We start from the raw sequence: 25,095 nt of genomic DNA, 5'->3' as shown, positions 1-25,095 counted from the left end.
GAAACAGATTAACAGTGTAGGTGCTACAAACAATAGCCCCAGGAAGCTTCATTTCATTATCTAATCAACAAAGGTCACAAACAAAAGCCAATTGTCTTTTGATCTAGGTGAGTTTGAGCAACTGCCTAACCCATCAATTGTTTAAAGTGTAAACACCCATTTTCATGCCTAATCATATCACCTGCCCTGACATGTGTTCACAATTACTGTTAAGCTATCAATTAGTAATTTTTTTTTCGGTTTCTGCTGATAATAAGATGAATGTGTTTGTGTGTATAAGAGAGAGAGAGAGAGAGAGAGAGAGAACGTGTGATTTGGATTTTTAACATAGCTTTAACAATTTTTCAGTCATATCGCTATGATGTCTGCAGTGTGGCAGTTTAAAGTGATGTCTAGCACTGGGGCATCATGCTGCACACATGTAGCATGATATCCCACCCAGTCCTAACACTAACCTCTTAATGATGAGTGCCAAGCAAGGCAGCTGTTAGTACCATTTTTGTAAGTCTTTGATATGACTCGGCCGGGGATTGAACCCATGACCTTCCGCATCCGAGGCAGACGCTCTAATCACTAGGCCACCAGTTTTAGGTTTCTACTGATAATAAGATGAAAGTATTTTTGTGTATAAGAGAGAGAGAGAGAGAGAGAGAAAGAGAAAGAGTGAGAGAGATATGTATAAATTAGTCCATGTATACAGCTGTAATTTTCTTACTTATGTGGGTGGAGGGGAATCTAAATTATCAGACTGGTTTTACAAGAAATTCAAAAACAAGCAGAGTGGATACTAATAAATAAATGCAGTTATTTCTCTACAGGAGATAAGATAACACCTCTTGTCATTGGCAAGTCAAAAATTAAAACTGAGGATACAGTATCCTTTTGTGGAACTTATTTTACCCTATTTGTTAATTTTCCTTTTGCTCCATAGCTAAACTAAACATATTTATATTGATAGCATGTTATTGTTACTTCTAATAATAATTCATGTGAAATAAAAATAATGATAATACTAATAATAATTAAGGCTAATGTTCATAATGAATACATTTATCATGAACAAAGTTTGACAGCTATACCTGCCTTTAGAGGTCACCTGTCTACAAAGGCCAATTTTGCATTTTCTCATGAGTGGCTGCTGTAGACAGGATTAATGTACATATATTTTTTCAGTAGAAATTTTCTCATAGCCAGTTTGTTTTCATAATACTAAACTTCTGATAAAAGAAAATACTGAATTTGATTACAGATAAGTACTTCAAAAGCTGAAATGTTATACTTTCTAGAATTTTTCTCCATAAAGTTAATCTGCTATATTTGTATAAAAAATATTTTTTTGAGAAAGACTGAGTTAACAAGCATCTTCTATTTTGTAAAGTAAAAAGATAAAATGTAGCTAAAGACAATCATCATGTGTCCTCTGCTTTGTAAATTAAAAAGATAAAATGTAGTTAAAGACAGTGTTAGCAAGCTAAAGACAGAGTCATCATGCTAAAGAGAGTCACCAAGCTGAAGACAGTCATCAATTATCTTTTGTGCTATAAAGGAATCATAATAACAAATAATTTTTAATACAGCTATTCCCAAGAAACCTTAAACACTGAGCTAACATCACTGACATGTCCACTATATCTGATGCTTTTTCTCCCAAAAAGTATGGCAATAAAGGTATTTTTTTCACTTTATCAGAGAAACTTTTAGAAAAAAGAAAAAAAAATTTAAGTTCTGCTTTGAATTCCATCAAAGTCATGCAATTAGCAGAAAGCAAATTTTTTAAAACTAAATTATATTTCTCCGATAATACTGATCACATTACATTCAGATAACTTTCTTTACTATCTCTGAATAAAGCCCTCCTGGAAAGACAGAAAAATGTCTTTCTATCTCTGTATCATACAAAGGGAAGCAACTCTTTAGCTTAAATCCAATTTCTACCTACTGGGTGGATACCATTATACACTTTGACCCCACTTTAGCACACGCTGTTATAACACAAATTCAGACATAACACAATTGTGGCATGGCTCCAGAAATTTCATGTGCATGTATTTTTCTCACATGCGAAAAAAAATTCTTAAAAGTACGAAAAGTAACATGGAAAAAAGTTTACTATCATTTGTGGAAGAGATTGTGTATGAATTCTAATAAAAGACTGTCATGTCTCATGATATATCGTATACTTGTATTTTTCTTGTATACAAAAATATATTTTTTCCTTCACAAAAGTATGAAAAATAACATGTAAAAAGTTCATTCAGGGACCAAACTGGGCTTTCCGAATGTCAAAAATTGCAATTATTTTCCTTAATGGCAACAAAATATACCACCTGGCAATTTTTTGGTAACAACATTGTTGGCTGTTAATAACTATATATAATCTTGGGTTTGGAGTAGAGAAATTTAATTGCACCATGAAAGGAAGCTGCAAACTTGGATATAAAATGCACTAGAATCTATCTGTTGTTACATAAACAAATCCTTTGTTCATATTGACAAACCATCTTAATAATGCACTTATATCATAACCCACTTATGCTCACATCTGGCCTGAGTACTCTGCTGTGATACACTCAGTTTTGCTAACAGACTAACTACAATCAACCAACCTTTGAAGGGAGGAACAGGAATGACTACAATCGACCAAACATTTTCCTTTTTGATGAACCATTACAAATAATTCTGATGAAACTTCAAACAAAACTGAATACCTTTGAAGCATCAATCATTCTATATAAATACTAAGCCAATTTGTAAAACTTCAATCTCAATGTACTACATTAATTTAATGTTGCCACCAGAATAACAAATCAGTTTGTTCTCAAGCAGTGATTTCAATAACAATGCACCCTTCAACAAAGCAAGCTGTCTACAATCTTCTATATTAAAAAAAAGCACCTTTCACAAAGCAAGTCAGCACCAAACTTAAATAAATGCAATGGAATCTGACGGATAGTTTCATTTTCTAAAGAGACCAGAAGACATTTATTCCGCAGTGAAAGATTCCTTTTTGCAGCAAAAATGTTTATGCTTATGACTGCCACCAACAGCGACAAAACACAATTTAAATTTTACATCTTTTGAAACAATGGATGTCTGGCCGTCAAGGTGCTTTTTAATTAGTTAAGTTTTCTTTCCCTATGCTCCAGCTAACTAAAATCTAGTCCAGTTTAAGGAAAGGTACCTGTAGCATGTAAACAACTAAATAGCCATGTGCTACTGGTGACAATATCATAGTTAGCTGTTTATTGACCGGTGTTTGTTGACAATGGTATATAGATCAAAAGAGGACTACCAATTTTTTGTACATGTTATTTGTGTTTTCTAATGGGATGTGAATGATACATGAATTTTATACTTAATACTTAATACTTAAACTTATACTTAAATTCATGGACTGCTCATATACGTGTACAGCACTTAACAGCACAAATCTGTGTGCCTACTTTTATTAACCCCCTTCACCATCCCTTCTATTTTGGTACATACATCATTTTCTTCAGCTGACTTGGTTGGCTATAACATGGTTTGGTCTATAACACAGTCAGGTTCTATGGACCCCAACCACCGTGTTATAGCAGAGTCACAATGAACCTGGTTTAAACCAGCTTATTACATGAGAAACCCCTAGAAGGATGCTCACATTGCAGGGAAGGGTCAGAGGGATTATTTGTGACAGGACAAGGTGAATATTATTAGAGAAACATAATTTATTAATAAAAATTTAGTGTTCTCGATCAAATACTTGATAACACTACATTAGGGAAGCAAATAAGAGAAGGCAATGTGCATCCTACCTCCACCTGTGTTCCCCAGTAGGAGCATGATTGCTCTACTAAAGGGATAAACTTCTCGTGTTAGCTTAGCAAAATAAGAGATAATTTGTTTATACACATGCATGGGTGATTCCTGATGGATTCAACCTTTCATTTATTGTCTCACCCTCAAAAGCTTCCCAGGTGAATCCAATGAAATAGGCAAAGCCATGTCAGGGTCAATGGTTGTGCTTTCATGAATGGGGAGTGCTCACTGTCTGTGCATCTACCACCAACCCAACAAGATTCAACTCTCTCTGTAGCAAGGCCATGTCATGCAAATGGAACAAGAGATAGAAACTGGGTGTGCCAGTCAGGTGACCCCACCATGTCCCAAACTGAGATGTTAAAGTCAGGCTCATGGAAATTGCTCTTATTTCATAAGCAGAAATCTTCATTAGTGTTCCTGATCCTGCAAGAGTTCATAGTTCACTGGTTTATTAACTCCCTTTAGCCAAGCAGCCAGTGCTTGTGGGGTTGTCTTCAATGACAGGTATAGTCCATCTCAGCTGATACTGTCAGTTCAGTGCATTAGAATTGGACCGCAAATCGGAAATTACTTTGGTGCTGCCAAAATAATCTTTTCCATGAAGTTTGAAAGTATCCCTTGACTATGAAAGTAGCCAAGTTCTTGTCTTTAAAGAGAATGAGAAAGAATGAAATCACACCACTTCACAAATGAGAAGTCAAATTGAAAACATGGGGAAGAAGAAACTGTTCCTCTCTCTCCTCTCCTTGCTGGCCTGTGAAAATAGGGCCATATGACTGCCCATAATTCATCTGACCAGAAGAAAAAACATGCCATTGTTGAGAACCAACACTATGAATTCTCTGTCCCTTCTTTTGTACGTTCCTAACAGGATTATTTAGGAAATGTTTTTAATAAACATTTATTGTTCAATGATAAGTTTGATGAAGCCACACAAAGTCAAAGGTTAGGAGCACAAAAAAAAACCCTTAAAAACTTTGGTCCAAAACTGACATAGTTTGCCAAAACTGACACTGTTTGATGGTAATGACCAACTGTGACAGTCATGATTTTATAATTAAATTTGCATGAACCGAATCTGTAACGACCCAAAATTTGTTATGTACCAATTCTGGAATGGAAAGAGTATATTATAGGCCAAGTTCTCCAGTCACCGTTTAAACATGTATTTTGATAAAATAAACATCCTAACCATGTAATGTTTAGATTCTTATTCAATTCCTCTTAACCCTTAGAGTGCCGTACAGTTTCTAGCACAAGATCACTCAGGGATTGTTTGAGAAAATAAATTAAAATTGCCCTCAGCTTTCAAATTGCCTGTATTTTTATTAGGCCTGGTATTCTGCCTTTTCCATTTTTCAAAATACTGCTGTTTTTGTCCATCCAGCATGTACACCAGACTCATATACAACAGCATTTTCAGGCTCAAAATCACTCACTGGTATTTCCACTAACACTTTCCCAGTTCCAATAATCTGATATCCTTCAAAATTAAAAACAATCATTGAAATCAACAGGCAGTATTTGTCAAATAAAATTATCACCTGCAGATCAACCTTGCTGTGAGTCAGTGGGATCAGCCATTTATTTTAAACATGCATTTGTAAAATTTCCTTGACAAATGGAAGGTTAAAATGACAAAATCCTTGTACCAGAGCCAAATGTTAACAACCAGTCATGTCAAGCCGAAGTATCCAGATGTGTTAACAGTTGTCGATCTGAAAAGCGACATGGCAAGAAGTGATACAAGTTCTCTACTGCTGTGACTTGTGGCACAACAAGCACTTTATGGGTTAAAAGTTATATAAAAATTGTATATTGTGAAGAATACATTTTTATATGTGCGACTTTAGACTAATTTGCAGGAGTTCTCACATCACTGCTCTCCAAGTGCATGAAGTCGTACAAATTTTACGTGATCTGCATACTCACACACCCTGCAGCATTGATGGATATGTCATCAGTAGTGATTGCATTATGGAATGCACAGTCAGTTTGGCTTGATCAGACGGCTTAATAAGTAATGCCGGTTTGCTACGAATGTCAAAGGAATGGTAGGTCCAATCAACTGGACGGCTCACCAGTTGGAGATAACAGTCATAACCATTGTAACATACAAAGCTTGTTTGTATGGCTGGACCAGTAGGTCAGCAGTCAGAATGGAATACCAAGTTGGTGTGTCTTGCAGTCTGGTCAGCTAGTACATTATGGTCAGGACGGCCAGTCTGTCCTGGACAGCTGACTAACCAGTCAGAAATAACATACTCCTGACCACTGTAATAATAGATTGCTCATCATGTGGCTGGACTAATTGGTCAGCAGTATGAAAGTCATACAAAAAAAAAGATATTTTTTGTGGTTCAGCCAACAGATGTGGTATGCTAAGTACAGATCATCTGTCCATACTGTATTAGTCAAATTGCAGATCTTCACATCCCGCTCGTTTTCTTAATATTGTCATGCACAGACAAAGTAAATTATTGCAACCATCATGTCTCATTGACAGGGTTCATTGGGATTATGATACGTAAATGCCATTTGTTCTTGTCTATTGGAATCACCTGTACTTTCTACTCTATATGTGGATACAGTATATTCTTCGGTGTCTGTATGGGGTGGTTGAGAGGGCACCTCAACATCACCCATGAGAATATGCAACAATTCTGTGGTACTCACAGAAACAGTATATCTGGCACTATTTTGCATCTTCATGGGTGGTGGAGAGGGCATATCAACATCACCCATGAGAATATGCAACAATTCTGTGGTACTCACAGAAACAGTACATCTGGCACTATTTTGCATCTTCATGGGTGGTGGAGAGGGCACCTCAACATCACCCATGAGACTAATCAATGATTCTACTGTATTCACGGATACAGTATGTTCTGATGATGTTTCTGCATCTGCATGCAGGATGGAGGGCATCTTGACATGAGAGCAATCAGAGATTCAGATGTGAAGTGAATATTAAAAGTCTTTTACAATGTAATGGAGCAAGTTCATTTTTAGTAAACCTACCTTTTCATAAGAAGAAAAATGTTTAAGTCCAAAAACGTACAAATGACAGGAGAAATATGGGCATAAAAAATATATTTAGTACACTTTTTAGGGGGAAGCCAGGTGGCCAAGTGGTCTTAGATGTTCACCTTTACAGATCACTCATACATCTCACCTGGATCAAATCTTGGTTCGATCAATGTGGGTATGTAAGAAAGTTTGCCAGTAGCTTTCCATGGATCGATGGTTCTTCCTGGGGTTTTCCTATGTTCTTCCTCCACCAAATATACTGGCCACCATGAATAAGCCTGACAATAGCTGATATATGGTGTTAAACAACACCAAACCAACTCAAACAATTGTTTTAAGCATATAAACAGGTCTGCAAAGTGTCTAGGTCAAGGAGTTCTGAGTAATTGTGCTATGGGGTCTACAATAAAAATATGTCCAAGAAGTGTTTATGCTGCATCCAGCACACTGTATCCATGTGTTGATATATCCCCCCCCATATATGACTTGCAGAAACTTTAACACTGTTGATACAGCTGACAGTGGAAATGTGATATCTATATTTCATTACAAATCTACTCAGCTCAACTACATATACATATAAACATGCCTACAACACTGTATTTTGACCACTGGCAAATAAGGTTTGCAGTGATAAAAAAATAAAAGTATAAAAAGTGTAAAACAACTACTACAAGTACTATAACCACATAAATAGCCAGTAAATCAAATTAGATATTCAACATACACAACAAAACATGCTTATAGCTACTAAATTTTGTGTGGACTGCTTCTGTGACCTATGTGGTTAGAACATAAGCCTCAGATGTAGAAAGTCGCAGGTTCAAAACCTGGCCAAGTCATACCAAAGACTTACAAAAATGGTACTAACAGCTGCCTCACTTGGCACTCAGCATTAACAGGTTGGTGTTAGGACTGGTCATTCTAGTGTCAGGATAATGTGACTGGGTGGGACATCAGGCTACATGTCTGTGACATGATGCTCCAGTGCTAGACATAACTATAAACTGACACACTGCAGACATCTTAGCAAAATGACTGAAAAAATGTTAAGGCTACATTAAAAATCCAAATCACACACTAAATTTTGTTGGCCTATTTCAAGAAGCTTCTGCCAAATTATGCCAAAAACTATTTTAAATTGCCTGAAAATCTATTCATAAACATATGCATATTAATAATAAATTTCATTTGTCTACCACAAGCAAATTTTACACATGAGCACTCAAATGGATATGGATGGATGGCCTATATAATCCCTTTTGAACTGTATTGGGACAGGAAAAGTAATAGATGTGATTACCAAGTTTTTAGGCTGCAGCTTGACTAGATCCAGCTCTAACACTTCAGCCTGGTGTCCACCAATCAGGATGGATGTGGGATTCAGTTGTATCATGCACTGCATATCATGCATCACTGCATTCCTGAAAAACATACACAAAAATACAGTCTAGAGTGCAAACGGCATCGTCAGTGTCAGTGAAAGCCAATACACCACAATAACATAGATATGTGGTGAATTCATACAACTAATTTTGTTGTTAATTTACTATTATCTAAACAAGAGTCCCTCAAAGGGATGGACGCTTTACTGGGTGAAAAAATGTCCAGGAATTCAACACAAGTTCATTTCTTTTTTCCTTGGATTCTTTTTAAGTGCCAAGTAATGACAATATCATTAACATTCTTAAGAAACTCTAACATACCAAATTTAGTAACAAAAATATTTTCTTACATGTGTAAGTTATTAGGTTAAAAAATAAGCGAAAGTGCAGTAAAAACTTTTTCATAATCTTTGAACTTGAACTTTATATCATGGATACAAAATCAATGAACTTGTCTCAGACAATGGCAAGATATACCCACACACTAAGTTTAATTAAATCTATAATTATTATGTTATTCAAGTGGCTTTCAAGGTATTCATCAGATAAATACATGAAATAAGCTTACCAGTCAACTTGTTCAATGTAATGCCACTATGGTCAGGCTTACCAACAATAGCCACCCAGTAGAAATGGAAAACCTGGTCTTTGCATACATATGATGTACCTCTACATAATCACCTTTTAAAATTAGTTTTTGAACAAATAGCATAAACAAACATCATTATTATTGTTGTTGCTGTTGTTATTATTATTATTATTGTTATTATTATTTCAGTATCAATTCAACACATTTCAACAAAATCATAAAACACACATATGTTGTTCGCTTCTAAAAGTTATGTTCCACAAAAAATTACTATATCCTGCTCATGTTATTCCATCCTTTAAATTAAATCTTTATTGACTGAAAATAATCACTGATCTTCATTTGCATTGTGCACCAGGATAAACAGTAATTTCACTAATTATTAACAGTTTACATATGACTGTACGGGGGCCCCGAGTGGCCGAGTGGTCTAAAGTACTTTCCATTACGGATCACTGCCATCTCACCTGTCTGTGTGGGTTAGAGTCTAGGATTCGGCCAACGTGGGTATGTGAGAAAGCTTGCCAGTAGCTTCTCGTGGGTCAGTGGTTCTTCCCAGGGTTTTCCCGGGTTCTTCCTCCACCATTAATACTGGCTGCCATACATAGCCTATCGTGTGCTGAATAATGGCATTAAACCCCACAACAACAACATATAACTGTACAACATGAGTGACTCTGGTCAACCAAACTGAACGTTTTAATTGAAACAGCTATTCTTTCTTAAAAATATCTGAATAAGTCAGTCCCTCGACATGACAAGACCAAAAGGCAGTTAGCTTATGTGAAAAGGCTGCACTGAACAGCAAATCAAAAGCAGCAGTTTATTGCCATTTTTTATGACCCATGAAGAAAAACTTCACCTGCCTTTACAGACAAGTTTTAAATGCCAAATGACCCCTGACCCTAATGACAAGGGATGTAACTCTTTTCAAAACAAACTTTTTTCTTTAGAGATAGCTTTAACAGTCACAGACAAATTGATGTATATACTGAACTATACCTGTCACACCTGCAAAAAAGGTGACTTCAATTTCTGTTGTATTGACATGACTACTTTTCTCACCTTTCAGCAAGAAGAATTGTTTTGAACCTCTATCCTAATGATAAATACTGCCTTATTTTCAAACTGGACATATTAAGATTTTTGTGTTACACTGACATTGTGACTGGAGTACGGTAAGTAAAAGTGATTTAAGACCTTGATTCATATGATAGTCTTTTATCTAAGCTATGCCTTCCTCATGAAGCAAAAGGTCAGTTTGCATAGACTGACTATTGATTACTTATGGCAGGGAGACACCATTGCTTAGTTTGGAAACATCCAACAATAATGTTACAACCAGGATAATTATATAGGAAATTTGCCAGGGGAAGATTAGAATGGCTGTTGTGGACAGGTGACCCTAGAGAGTAATTGCGACTATTAGGACAAAGCCTCATCCAAATTCTTTTGTCTATTTACAAGTCATTGGGTTTAAAAGAGCAATGAAGTACAAGTACAAAAATGCAAGCAATGGCTTCTGACTCAATTATACCTGGATTTTGTAACTTCCTTTTAAAAAAAGTGGAGATATGTTGGTGGTCTGACCTGAACGTTTTTTATTCAGAACCAATTAAATATTGCAAGATGTATTTTAGATCAAATGCCTTGTCAATTCCCTATTCATGCAAGTGGAATAGTGATAAAAAGATTTTCAAGCTGGCCACCATGGTGCCTTATTCCAAGTCAAATGTGATATCATGGATACAGAACCAATGAACTTGTATCAGATAATGATAACATCTACCTGGTTTAATTAAATGGCCATTTTCATTCAGAAGTAGTTATATAGTGTATTAGTAGTTTCTCAATGAAGAACCCAATGGCAATAAGGCCACCCATTCAGGAAAAGTTACTCTATATAAAGATTTTCAAGGTGTCCATCAAGGCAGCCAATCTTTAGGAAAGATCAGCATGAGTTTAATATAGTTATATACTTCAAGACAGATGTGGGGTAAATAGCATCCAGTATAATCTACTAGTCCTGCACATTTTCATGGATTGCCATGGTCATCGCCTCAAGATGTTGACACAGCAATTTCATTTGTTCCAATCTTATCTGTTAAAGTTATAGCCCCTTTTTGTGTTGTAGCTCAATGCAGTGTTTAGTGATCTTGCTAGCACACCTGGTCTTGAAGCTTTTAAGGCTGCCATGAAAACTGGTAAATTAACGTTCATCACCTGATTATGCACATATCAATAAATAACTTTACTCTAGCAGGTTTTTTTTAGAGTTATTGCCCTTTTGTCCTGCTGCAGCTCCATGTAGAGCAAGACAATCTTATGAATGCAACTTATAATGGTTTGGTTGCAAAACTTGGTAAATATTATGGTCATTATTTTAAGATATATATATTGACAAAACTATAATTCCATGTTTTTTTAATAACTTACTGCTCTTTCTGACTTACAGCCTTAAGCAATGTATGAGAACTTTGAGAACACCAATCATTTTGCTGTTTATAGTGGACACTTCACTTGCCCTAATTTCAAATGAGTTGTTCTCAGTTCTTTTTAAAAAATAAAAATAAACTACAGACTCATCTCCATCATGGAGTAAGGATGGGCACAAGAAGTTAAATTTTGTATCAGTAAGTTACTAACCATTCCATTAGTGTTTTTTTCTTCTTCAATATGGTCGTCGATTTAGGAGAAGTAGTTATTACAAGATTTTTCAGCATAATAATTTTTTGGGCCCAACTCATAAGAAGCTCTCAGTACAAACCCCATGTCAGTAAGAAGTACCTATAACAAGATTCCTAATATGGTGGTGACGTAAATTTGGTTGGCACAATTTTCATTCCAAACCTATAATTATCAGTCTTTCTGTAACAAATCTTGGCACAATTATCATTCCAAACCATCTATATCAGTTTATCTGTAAAAACTGTCAGTACCACTATCAATTCTTAAGAAGTAGTTATAACAAGATTTAAAAGATGGCCATTAACTGGAGGTCGGATAAGCACCAATTCCATTTAAAACAAACAAGGCATTTCATAAAATTCTGGACGTACAAAGGGCAACATTTTGATTCAGGACCAACAAAAACATCAAAATGTCATTTGGTGAAGACTTCACGTCAATACAATTATCCACTGATGGCTACATGAAATCTTTGGGTAATCTGAGTACCCTGGAATATATTTTTTTTAAAGTGCCTTCCCTTGGTAAGGACCAAGTAGACATCATAAAACATATTTTAGGAAAAAAAAAGCATGCTGATATAAGCATTCATTTGGGACTCACATTAACACTATTTTTGTGATGGAAACCATGGTGACTATTTGAGAAGTCAAATCAGAACCATTCTCATTTAGGACTAAGCTGACATCATAAAAAGTCTTTTACCGAAATCATCATTTTACTTTAACCATCCACTGTGGAAAGTAACAATAACAAGTCTTTCAAAATAACTACTATGGAGATTCAGGACCAACTAGATATCATAAGAAGTCTTTTTTTTTTAAAACTGCTTGTTGATATGACCGCTGGTTCATAACAAGATTTTCAAGATGGCCTCCATGATGGCCATACTGGACATCTGATAAAGAACATTTTTCTTTAAGACAATATCATGATACATCTTATATGACCATACAATGCTGAGGAGTAGTGATAAGATTTTTAAGATGGCCACCATGGTGGGCATACTGAATGTAAGGTTAGCATCATTTTCATTTAGAACCAACTAGACACCATAAGAAATATTCAGATTTTCATATATTTAGATACTTTTAGTAATGGATGCAACAGTTGATAGCCAGTCAGCATCATTTTGCACAAACCTGAAGGAACCTTCTGCCAAGATGCTTTGTGCCAAATTTGGTTAAAATTGGTCTTGTGGTTTACCTGACAAATGAAAAGCCATTACCCTACACTCACCTGGCCTTGTGTCAATGTGAGATAAAAATTCCTTTAATGCATTTCATCTGCCAGTGTGCTGGTAGATGAGGGCAGTCACTATGGAGTTACCTACCTTTGCTTTGACACACAAGAACAAGGAAGCAAAAGGACCATATTACATGTATTAAAAAAATGTTAACTTTGGGCTGTGTTATTACTAAAATATTTAAACAATAAAACTGACAAAGGTCATTTCGCTTTTGGGTTAGCAATGGTGAAAATAAATTAAAGATAAAGAACACATACGTGTAATGAAAAGCAGTCAGGCCTCGTCTGTTTGAGCATCTCAAGTTTCCACGTGTTAAAAACATGATACCTCTATCACCAAGTGACATAATCTGCCTTACTTCATCACTGGCATGAATTTGAAAAGATGTGTACTTCTGAAGATCAAGCCCACAATATGATGTTACATGTCCCTGAAAAAAAAAAATAGATGTTTGCAAAACATATATCCACACTGCTCCCCTATTTTTGTTATGCCACCCTCAAATCTTGTTCATCACATTCAAGTCCCTGGAGGTAAGTATACACACAAGCATCAGCAAAATTCAATTGCATAACCAACTATACCTTCTCATACCCATACAGGTTTTAATTACATCGTTAAAGTATTGGGGATCTAATTAGTTTCCAAGTTGTTACCCACAGACAGACAGACAATGTGCAAACAAAAATATTCATCCTCTTGTTGTGCATGAGGCAAATTTGTCCACGGACAAACTATGGTCAACATGAAGACACAAATTTTTAACTAGTGACAAGAAAACTTTTCTTCTAAAAACTGATAAAACTTAACATCTTTAGATAAATTCTTTTCTTGTGAGACACTGTTCATCCCCACAACAATTTCTTACTTAAAAAACTCTGCAAGTAAGAACTAATGCAATTTGCCTTCATAAATAGCATTAGAAGATCAAGTGTCTAGGTAAGGTTAATTGGTATAAATACCGTATTTAAACTTGCAAAAATTCATGGTCACTGGTGGTAAGCAAGGTAAATGTCATTTTTTGATTAGAAAAAATTATGTCACAATTAACTGATCAATACATATTGAGAATAAAATAAAACTGAACAAACTGGTTAAATCCTGTCAAGATACTTTGATCTGGTACCAGGCTTTAGTATGTATGGCTAACCAGTAAACATGGAAAGCCAATGTTTCTGTGAACTGTCGATAAGTCTATTTCTTTAAGAAACTAAAAGAGTCTAAGTCACTGTAACATTACATCAGCGAAAGAAGCACTGCAACAGACCCGAGTCACTGTAACAGTATATCAGTGAAAGAAGTACTGCAACAGGCCCAAGTAACTGTAACAGTATTTCAATGAAAGCACTGCAACAGGACTGAGTAATCATAACAGTATATCGGCGAAAGAAGCAAAACATCAGGTCCAAGTCATCGTAACAGTATAACAGTGAAAGAAGCACTACGACAGGAATGAGTCATCGTAACAGTATATCAGTGAAAGAAGCACTACGACAGAAATGAGCCATCGTAACAGTATATCAGTGAAAGAAGCACTACTACAGGAATGAGTCATCATAACAGTAGATCAGTGAAAGAACCACTACAACAGGCTTAAGTCACCATAACATTATCTTTCCTATCAACACCAACATTTGTCTCTGTGTCCCAGCGGCCAAACAAAAGGTTTGAAACATGTGGCAGCATCTGAAACATTGTTTTAATTTTATGGTACTTTTACTTTCAAACTTTCTTTTAATCTCATTCATCCAAAAAAAAATTCATTCTTTTTTTTAATTCTAATCCTGAGATGGGCAATTAACCTTATATTTGTGAAAGAAGCACTACAACAGGACTGAGTCATCATAACACTAGATCAGTGAAAGAAGCACTACAACAGGGCTGAGTCACAGTAACAGTATATCTTAGAAAGAAGCACTACGACATGCCTACTTTGTTGGGAAAGTTCTCAGTCAACAGCAGGCATCAATGCCAACACCAGGATTGTTGTTTGCTATTGATAATCTAGTTGATGATGATCGCATTTGCATGAATTATGTGATATTCTATCGAGAAAGAAGCTGGTTAGGACTTTGCAAATGATGTGGTATCAATATCAAGACTTAGTTTTGCCAAATCTGAAAAGTAACAAGCTTTTTACAGGAGCATAGCATGTGCTTTTCATTGTGGACTGATGTGCTGGCATTCTTACAAACTCTCTAGTAATCAGGTAAAGAAATTACAGAACAGTATTCCAGTCCTGTACTTATCACAACTTTCTTCCTGAGATTAAATTATCATTAGTTTTTGTTCCAAAAGCATTGAATTGTTCAGTACATAAAGGCAAGACAACAAAAGGTGTTCCTTAAAAATATGCATATATAATTATGTCATTGCATCACAGAAGGGGGAACTCACCACTGGAACAAGTATTCAAGAATTAGAATTATACTCTCACCCAGATAGAACCTCCGATGTATCAAATGAGTGGATCCAATTTATTTGACCATGTGCACATCAACAAACCTCATATATTACAGCCTATGGTTTTGAAGCTTCTATCCAAACTCTTTAGAATGCTTTCAAGAACTCGGCACTTAAATGTATGAATACAGTGATAATCATATGCAAAAAATGTATGAATGCATGGTCCCCATCTGTAGGACATGACTGAGAAGTTCAACTCATCTAAGAAAATAGATTTCATATGAAAGGCCATTCACTCTGATGTCGATGGTTTAAGACATGTTTTGTTGAAGATTTCGTGCTCATATAACCAACCATTATGGAGGTACTGCTATAACAATGGGAATGCTGGATAGCTATTTTGCTCTGCTTTTAAACTCATTCAGCAGGCATACCGGAAAGTTTAGTGAAGCTCCCATGTCAAGGATCAATTCTGATTCTCATTTGGGAACAGAAAATGAAGCACAGACTCAGGTCAATAATTTGGTTGCACCACATTTGTAATTTTTTATTTTTTGTGTACAACATAACATTGATTTTTTTTATTATTTCTCTGTAGTAGTACAATGTCAGCCTAGGTAGGTAAGTAAGTAGGTAGATAGGTAGGTAGGTAGGTAGGTAGGCATAAGGTTTAATGGCATATAAACAAAATTCTGACTAGACTGTGCCAAGTAGCTTTTAGAGATGCAAAAACAAGTCATGCAAAAAAATTGGTGAAATCTTGAAAATACACCTCTCCTTCAATAACTTGAACACAATGGGATCCAAAAACAGACTGCACTATAAGCAAGGGCATGAGTTATGAGGGACCTCCATGACAATATGAAATGATACCATCCTCGCTGGACATCAAGAAAACTGCATGGGGGGGGAGAGCGAACTGGTCTGTTTAATGGCTGAATACTCATTCTATAATCGCGTTGGGAAAACTTGTCAATAAAATGCTTTTTCTAATGAAGTTATTCATTTTTATGCAATAAAAGACATTTATTTTCAAGATGTCCAACCGCCAAGATATCATTATTATTGTTGTTCCAACTGGTTTCAACAACCTTCATGTGTTTGAGAAAACAATGTGTATTACATCACTACTTTATGTTGTTGTTGAGTAGCCTGGTTCCCTGATCCTTACTCTCCCTGCTTTGCTCTCTTCTCTTGTGGAATGCAACTCAATGAGCATTCAAAGTAGGGAACTAGACTAGTGACTGATTCAAATTCACAACCAAACAAGATTGCTTCAGTTTAAAAAACGGAACAGTTAGTTCATGAAATAGCTGTCATCATTGAAAGTCCATTTTTTGTATTAGTCTATAATAAAATATTGATGCCATGATTTCATTGCAAGTAAAAGTGAAATTTCTTCCCATCTGTGAGGAAATCTCCAGGTGCCAATTCAGGAATTACAAATTAACCACAAACTCTGAAACTAGCTTTTCATTAATAAAACATATTTGTGAAACATAATTTCACGCCATCAAGTATATGATTTCGCTTGGCCGTCTTGCTATCACTGATCACATCTTTGAATGAGTTTGCTAATTTAAGGTAGTTTAATTATATTATGTTCTACCAAACAATTGTAACAGTGTTCGACTGATTGCTTGAAATGAGGTGACCTGACACTAGACTGTGGCCGCTAGCTCTTACACAGGTTGGATTTGTATGCCTTTTAACTTTTCAATTAGTCAACCTCCTTTATTTTATATAAAAGATGTAGTTAACATGGTAATACAAGGTCAGATTTTAATTCAGTACAACAATACAACAAATAATTACGTAAATTAGGTATCAAAACACCATTGGCACTTAACTTGGTTCTCAAAGAAAAGCTCGTGGGCATAGTTGTTATGGTAGATTTGCATATTTCACGTTTGAATACAACAGTGCATATTGTATTTATGATCATTATACTTAAGCCAAACTAAAACATAACTAAAACGCATTTCACTTGATAAAAAACGTATTTAATTTGTATTTATTTATTAAAGTGCTGCTTCAAGTAGGCGTTAGTGACAATTTCATTGATCAAAATTTTGTTACATACTGTTATTCAGGGTGTACCAAGAATGTTGTTTGGAATGAAGTTTTAAGAATATACATGATTTCTTATTAAAAGTTGACAATTTCTTAATGTGGATTAAAAATTTTAAGTCATATCAACCATTTTTGACAATAAAACGAGCAATATATCAAGGTTTTGGTTACCAATTTAGATTGCGATTTTCTTCATGTTCAATAAATAGGGGCCAAATGTTTAGTACCTTCTAGGAATAAAAATGGGATCCATGACTGACCCCATGTTATAAGTGGGTTTATAAGTTATCAGGGCATGAGTTATCATGGGAGTGGTGAACTGAGTAAATTATCTTATAAAAACCACATTCTTTTAAAATGTCCTCAACCTTCACAGATAGAATATCATCTCAAGATGCTTTCTAGTCCAAGAAGGTTGACATGAAGGAGCGCTTTTGACCTATTCTAAATCCCCAAGCCTGCAACTGGGATCGGGAGAGGGATATATTATATACAGGTAGTGGAACCCTGCTATAACACGATAACTGGGGTCCAAAAAATGGGATCGCGTTAATATCGGGGTTACATTAATGTGGGGTTATACAGTATTTTACTTTTTTCAGAGAAGAACTCATTGGCTGGTAGGGAAAAAATACATGTATTTAAAATTTCAGGAATCACATCATGATTTTATTATATTCAAATTCATATGCGATCTCTTCCCCAAAATGATAATAAATTTTTTTATACACTATTTCACTTACTTGGACCAAAAACTATTTTTTCATGTGCGAATGAATATACAAAATTTTGGGAACCATGCCACAACCACGCTATATCCAAATTCACATTATTGCAGCGTGCATTATAGCGGGTTTGCACTGTATTTACTTTGGTTACTTAAAGGCACAAATCAGACCTGTGAATCCATAATCAACATCTGAAATATCACGCCTGCCAGAATATAAATATCTCAAACAAACCAATTTAAAAAAAAAAAAAAATTATGTTTACTCCCTGGTTTCCCATCCACAGTAGTTCTTGTGTGTCAAAGCAAAGGGAGCTAACTCCATAGTGACTACCTCCATCTACCAGCACGCTGTGGATCTCTCTGTACTCTCCTTCGGCATGAACTGGGTCAGGATGAGTGGGGAACATGCCAGGGGGCACCTGTCAAATCAAGAGGAAAAAAGAATAAAAACAATCTATTAAAGACTTTGCCCTTCTTTCACTGGTGAATAATCCGTAAACCAAACTTTTCAGTTGTGAGCACTCAAAAGGTCTCTAAATATGAAGCCAATAATCTCAGGCCTGTTTTTTTGGAATGGAGGGTCTAAATTAAATTCTGGCTCTATATCTGACAAATATTGACTACATACATGTATCTTGAAAGATTAACTTAACCTAGATTTTGCACTAATAATGTCAGTTGGCAATACATGGGGTAAAGCATAGTTCTGCAATGCATGGTAGCTATAAACTGATTCAAATTCTTCAAGAACTGTACAAAACTTATTAGCTTTAATGCTGTATGCTAGATAAAAATAGGGGTGGTTGTTGTTGTAGGGTTTAATGCTATTTTTTTCAGCACAAGATAGTCTATATATGCCATCCAGTATAAATGGTGGAGGAATAACCCAGGAAAACCCTGGAAAGATCCACTGACCCATGAGAAGCAACCGGCAAGCTTTCTCAACCCAAGACTTGAACCCACTCAGATAGGTGAGATGGCAGTGATCCAAAACAGAGTGCTTTAGACCACTCGGCCACTCGGGTCCCACAAATAGGGGTTATCATTGCTGTAATTAATTCTCATGCCGAGTTCTTAAATTTGCAATAAATTTAATTATATAACAAGCATCAGTCAAAGGACTGAGGATCTACTGTCTTAAAAGAATCTCCAGGAATCCAAGATAAAATTGTTTCTTCTTGTTAACAGCAGACATTTCTGAGCAATGGATGTAAGATCAGCACTATTTTGAATTGGGACCAACAGTACCTCAGAGGTATTTTAGTGAAAACCCTGTCAATATGAATATCTATTCAGAAGCAGCAGTGATGATTATATTTACAAAATGAAAATCAAATCAACCACACTGGATGTCAGATCTACTATATTTCATTTAGGGAGAAATAGCTATCATTTGAAGTCCCTTGTCGAAAACACCAAGTCAATCTGACCATCCATTCAAGTGAAGCAGTCATAACAAGATTTTCAACATGGTCACCATGGTGGCCATGCTGGATGTCAATTCATAATCATTTTTGTTCTGGATGAACTAGACTTCATAAGTAGCCTTCTGGTGAAAACCGCAAGTTGATATGCCTTTAGGAAAAGAATTATCAAGAATTATATGATGGCTGCCTTGGTTGCCATACTGGATTCATATCAGCACCAATATCTCGGTACTTTTATTCAAAATATATACCATACAATACACAGAGTGTTTTACAGTATGACAGATTCAAGTGCAACAAATGGTGATTATTGAAACATGTTGTCAAAGCAGACGTGTGTGTAACTATTGATGAAAGCAGAGTACACTACAGAAACAGTACATTAACAGATGTTTTTGATCTCCTTTATCTGCTAAGATTTGTTGTATGTGATATCACCCATTATCTTTACAATCACTTAAGACTCTTTCATAATCAGAAAACTACAAGACTAATATGCCCTTTTTGTAAAACCTGATAAAACAAGCTCACTGGAAGAAAATTAGCACATTAAATAACGACAAGGCTTAGACTATGTTGATTGAAGCATAGGCACACTGTCATAATGAACAAATTGGGCAATAAAAGAAGGGATTTAGTGAAGTCATAAACCTGTTGTTGAAAATGTTCTGGCATCATCACAGGAGGAATCATTCCAACACCTGGATTCATCTCCACCGGACCAGTGGGAAATCCAACATTCAGACCTGATGCTGACATATGATTGAAGTCCATATTCACACCTTGGATTCCTAACCCAGGGTAGATTAAATTGGGGTCTGAAAATTAAAGAAATCAGAATGGGTTAAATGTAGACGGAGTTTACAAGTATCTGATAGCTAGATACACGGGGTCCATCTAAATCCTGAGTGGCCTATCAGATTTGATAAAAACGTGATGTGCATTTTCATTTTGATGTTAAATTAATAATAGTCAACCAGTTGCTGAGGCTCGATTTGTAGCTCAATCCATCGTGTGTGTGTGTGTGTATGAATTTTAACATAGCTTTAACGATTTTTCAGTCATATCGCTATGATGTCTGCAGTGCAGCAGAATTTAGTGATGTCTAGCACTGGGGCATCATGCCGCAGACATGTAGCATGATGTCTCACCCCATCATATTACTCGGACACCAGGCCAACCAGTCCTAACACTAACCTCTTAATGCTGAGCGCCTAGCGGGGCAGTTGTCAGTACCATTTTTACAAGTCTTCTGTATGACTCGGCCGGGGTTCGAAACTGATCTGCTGCATCAGAGGTGGATGCTTTAGCCACTAGGCCACTGGAGCAGTCAATCCACCTTATGAAGATCATCTGCTTAATTCAAGGGTCAAATTAATCGAAGATTAATTTTCATTATAACTGTATAGATCCTGCTGTGCTAATGTGAAGTCACATGACCAAAACAGAAGAGTCATTTGACCCTTGAATCTCAAGAGTACAAATCAAAATCTTGAGCCATTTGCTTTGAGTCACAATTTTGTAGCTGTGATTGCTCCTCATTCTTGGTGCAAACTGATGCTCAAGATTTCTTGCAACTTTATTCTCTTTATCCTCATAACTAACTTTCTATTTCTTTGGAGCCAGATGGTCAGAATGATCACTGGCACATCATTTCTGTGACAGACAGAAAATATACTTCTTTAAGCCATTGTGAATAATTATTGTGTATGTGTGTGTGATTTTGATTTTTAACATAGCCTTAATTCTTTTTAGTCATATCACTACGATGTCTGCAGTGTGACAGTTTGTTGTGATGTCTAGCACTGGGGCATCATGCCACAGACATGTAGCATCATATCCCACCCAGTAACATTATTCTGACACCAGACCAACCAGTACTAATACTAACTTCTTAATGTTAAACGCCAAGTGCGATAGCTGCTAGTACCATTTTTAGAAGTCTTTGGTATGACTCGGCCGGGGTTCGAACCCGAAACCTCTTTCCATGGCAGACATTCTAACCACTAGGTCACCGGAACGGTCCCTGAGATGAATTAATATAAGCTACTGTATGACAACTGAGTGAAAAAGATAGAAGTGTATATTAGTAATTCACTGCAAAGATATTTTTTTTTATAATACCCACAGGCAATTTTAGTTTCTTTCACAAAATCACTGACTGGTGACCACTGATTACATTAATTGTGATTATTTAGTTTCAAACTTTACAGGATTTCAACAGTTTTCTGATCCATATCACCCCTTGAATCACTTTATTTTGTTAAGAAATGAGAATGTCTTCTCTGTATCAGCATTTGAATGTGGCAACTACAAAACAAATCTCAGCCTGCATGAAAGTGCAAACTTCATTTTTCCTGTGGCTGGGTTTTAAGACTGCTGGCTACTTCCAAAGCTCCTCCAAGCTAAGTTCATCCTGAGGAGAAAGTTTCTTAGCTGGACACAAGTTTCATATTTATACCCTGAGGTTTTAAGCAATGGGAGAAAGCTTGTTTTGGCATTTTAACATCAACTGAACTGAAATGTATATACTGCCCTTAAATATTCCTCTAAAAACATCTGTAACAATGCATTAAGATTTAAAATAATAATAAAAAAATTAAAATACCTATTCAATTATTTTTTCCAAATCATTTCTATTTTTTTGTCTCTCATTTTTTATATCTCACCTCTGCCAAAGGTCAGCCACTTATTATTAAAAGACTTCTAAGCCATGAACACTTTTGATCCCTATTATTATTATAAAACCTCATAAAACATCTAGCCTTATATTCTCCAGACTACAACAGTAAGATAATCAACAGCTTGTTGTATACACATGGTAGCCATCATAATCTGATTACTCAGCCCCACATCATTGCACTGGTATAACATTTCTGGTCCCCAGTAAACAAGTTTTCGCTGCTGGTGTAGTGTGGGAATAGAATACACAAACATACCAACTTTTCTGACATAATAATAATAACTTATCTGTCAAAAGTGGTGAGGTAGATTTCAAATAAGAAAATGTTATGTGCTTTTGACAGCCCTTAAAGTACTATTTTTATGCTACTGCCAATAGAATCACATGTATCAAACACCAATATCTGATCAAAGGTCAATCCAATCAAGTTATAACTGATTCCCTCTACCCCTATCACAAACGCCAAAGATAATCACAAAATAATCTAACCTTGAGTTGGTTTTGCCCACCAAAGCATAACATCAGTGACCTGTTAGCTTTGCCCAGTTCAAGTTCATATTGATTTGTGCATAGGTGTGATATTATTGTCTGATAAGGTGTAGACAGTAGTCTAGCATATGTCAACCACTGGTGCATACAGAAAATTGGTTATGGACAGAACAAACTCAGTACGAAATTATGCCAGAGGTGAATCATGGGTAAATAAATGAGACTTATGCTCATCCCCAGATCAACATGTGTCCTAAAAATGCACAGACTGGAATTTCCACGTGTCAGAAATGGTTCAACTATAAATCTGAAGCATCAAAACCTGAGGTATCTGTCTACTGACAACCCTCTTACAGGTATTACTGGAATAAAACTGTTTTATCACAATATGGTACCTTTACCTCAACATATGTTGCAGAATCCAAATATTTAGTATGCCTAAAATGCATTTATTAAAGCAATGTGAAGTGTGTGTGTGAATGTTTGAATTTTTAGTGTAGCTTTAACAACTGGAGTCATACCATGATGATGTCTGAAGTGTGGCATTTTCTGGTGATGTCTATCATTGGGGCATCAAGCCACAGACATGTGCCATCATATCCCACCCAGTCATATTATCCTGACACCAGGCTGACAGGTCCTAACACTGACCTAATCATGATGTCAAGTGAGGCAGCTGTTACCAGTTGTACCATTTTTATTAATACCTGGTATGACTTGACATGGGTTCAAACCTGGGACCTCCTGCATCCAACAGATGCTCTAACCAATTAAGCAAGCAGAGCGGAAAGCAATTAAAAGGGTTTTTTAATGATCAAAATGATATTCTCTGGCTGTCAACAAAAACTGGGACCAGCAGGATGCCTTAATTAAGATAAAAGAATCATCCCTTTTCAAATACCTTCTTTTCGTGACATTTTGGCTTTGGAAGCATTCTTTCTGTCAGATAAACCTTAAAGATGGTGTAATTCAAGCTCTTTACAGTGCTGTCTATGTCATCTCCCTAAAATGCCAATCTCCACATTAGTATCACCTAAAGTGTGTGCTAATGTTGTCATGTAGGCAAATATAATCAAATGAAATTAATACTAATTGTTGTTCTAAAATTTAATGCTGATGTAGTTCAACCAATGTCTATTTAATCCTGACTGTTGAATGCTTAGCACCTTAAACATTATTAAAGCTGTACCAATGTCATTTTTTGCCCATTAAGCTGATACCGCATATAGCCAATTATTAAATCTGCCAATAACGATGAGACTGATTATTTCATTATTATTTGTTTTATAACAACGACTGGTTCAGAAACAAACCTATTAGTGTAATGCAAGCAGGTATTTTGCTGTGTGAGTTATAATATAGTTGTTTATGCGACAAGTGAATTTGAACTTCTATAAAAAACAAAAACAGAAACCAGATACAAAGTACATTGCTATTTACAGAAAACAACGATCACACAAACATAAAACTTGAAAAACTTTAAAGCTAACACTGATAAAACTTATGTTTGCCAGTTCAAGATATAAATGAATGAAAATGTATTAAGCTATTCTTTTAACTTACTTTCAATGATGCAGGTCGCCATTACTAGATTTCAATAAATGACTAACAAATGTTAATAACGATAGCCCAATAATAATTAAAATTAATAATACGCATGCTTTAAGACTAAAGTTAAACATCACTGTATGCTGGCTGCAGCTAATTGAGGTAGGTTGTATTTAAGCACCAGTAACTTTTCTCCCTTCTCGACAAGTAACGATCCATGATGATCCCAAAAAGTCTGGCCTGTGCCACTAAACAGCTTCTTGCTCAGAGTGCTTGAAGCTGGTGCAGACAAATGGCATCTAGCTAATTTGGTCAAGTGGACGAAGTGAAACCTGTGAGTGTTCCACCAGCTGTATATGTCTTCTTGTGGTAACAGATACAATTCAAGCTTTGCGTCAACGGTGTCATCCACATGGGTTGTTTTGTTGATGGTACGGACAGGTTCGTCACAGTCCACAAAAAATAAATCCCAGAGATGCAACATTGATGGTGCAGTGGAATTTGTTTCAGTTTGTTTTTCTTTCTTTGGTTGGGGGTTCCTCTTGCTTTTCAGCTGACGCAACTATGATGCATTCTGCTCTAAGCCATTCTTTGGATCTGGTCACAAGTAATTCTTTGCTGAATAGGCAATGTTTGAATTGTGGATCCATGATGGTGGCCACGACAAGCTTCTTGTTGCTGGCAATGTCAGCAAAACATGAGTTCAGTGACATCAGCATATCACAGAACATTGTATGAACAAATACTTTGACCTGCTTCATGCTCTCGAGCCAGCAACATAAAGAGCATTTTCAGCATAGGAAGAATGATGGATACTGATGTTTGGCTATCACTTACTTCATCGGTAATGTCCATGATTGGGCCTAATTTGTCCACAATATTGTTAATCAAGACCCACTGTTGGGCTGTTAGGCTAGGCAGGTCATAGAGAGTAGCATAAGCACCCAAGACTTGTTTTTGTTCATATAATGATACCAACATATTGTACATAGAATTC

General features: G+C 35.9%; 1 protein-coding gene across 2 annotated transcripts in view; it reads right to left on the bottom strand.

The window, feature by feature from the left end:
• LOC149779505 (PAN2-PAN3 deadenylation complex catalytic subunit PAN2-like) overlaps positions 1-25,095 on the bottom strand; it is a 141,814-nt gene that overhangs the window by 94,920 nt on the left and 21,799 nt on the right. For both annotated transcript variants that reach the window (XM_089940204.1, XM_089940205.1), the window contains exons 2-5: positions 20,030-20,196; positions 18,215-18,370; positions 13,000-13,172; positions 8,135-8,255 (exon numbers count right to left, since the gene is read on the bottom strand). In XM_089940204.1, coding sequence (XP_089796330.1) covers positions 8,135-8,255; positions 13,000-13,172; positions 18,215-18,370; positions 20,030-20,196 — 617 coding nt within the window. The remainder of the gene's footprint in view (positions 1-8,134; positions 8,256-12,999; positions 13,173-18,214; positions 18,371-20,029; positions 20,197-25,095) is intronic.

Source organism: Sinohyriopsis cumingii, chromosome 17, assembly GCF_028554795.1.
Source record: "Sinohyriopsis cumingii isolate HCF-2022 chromosome 17, ASM2855479v2, whole genome shotgun sequence".
NCBI classification, from domain to species: Eukaryota; Metazoa; Mollusca; class Bivalvia; order Unionida; family Unionidae; genus Sinohyriopsis; species Sinohyriopsis cumingii.
This window is presented reverse-complemented; position numbering and strand designations above follow the sequence as displayed.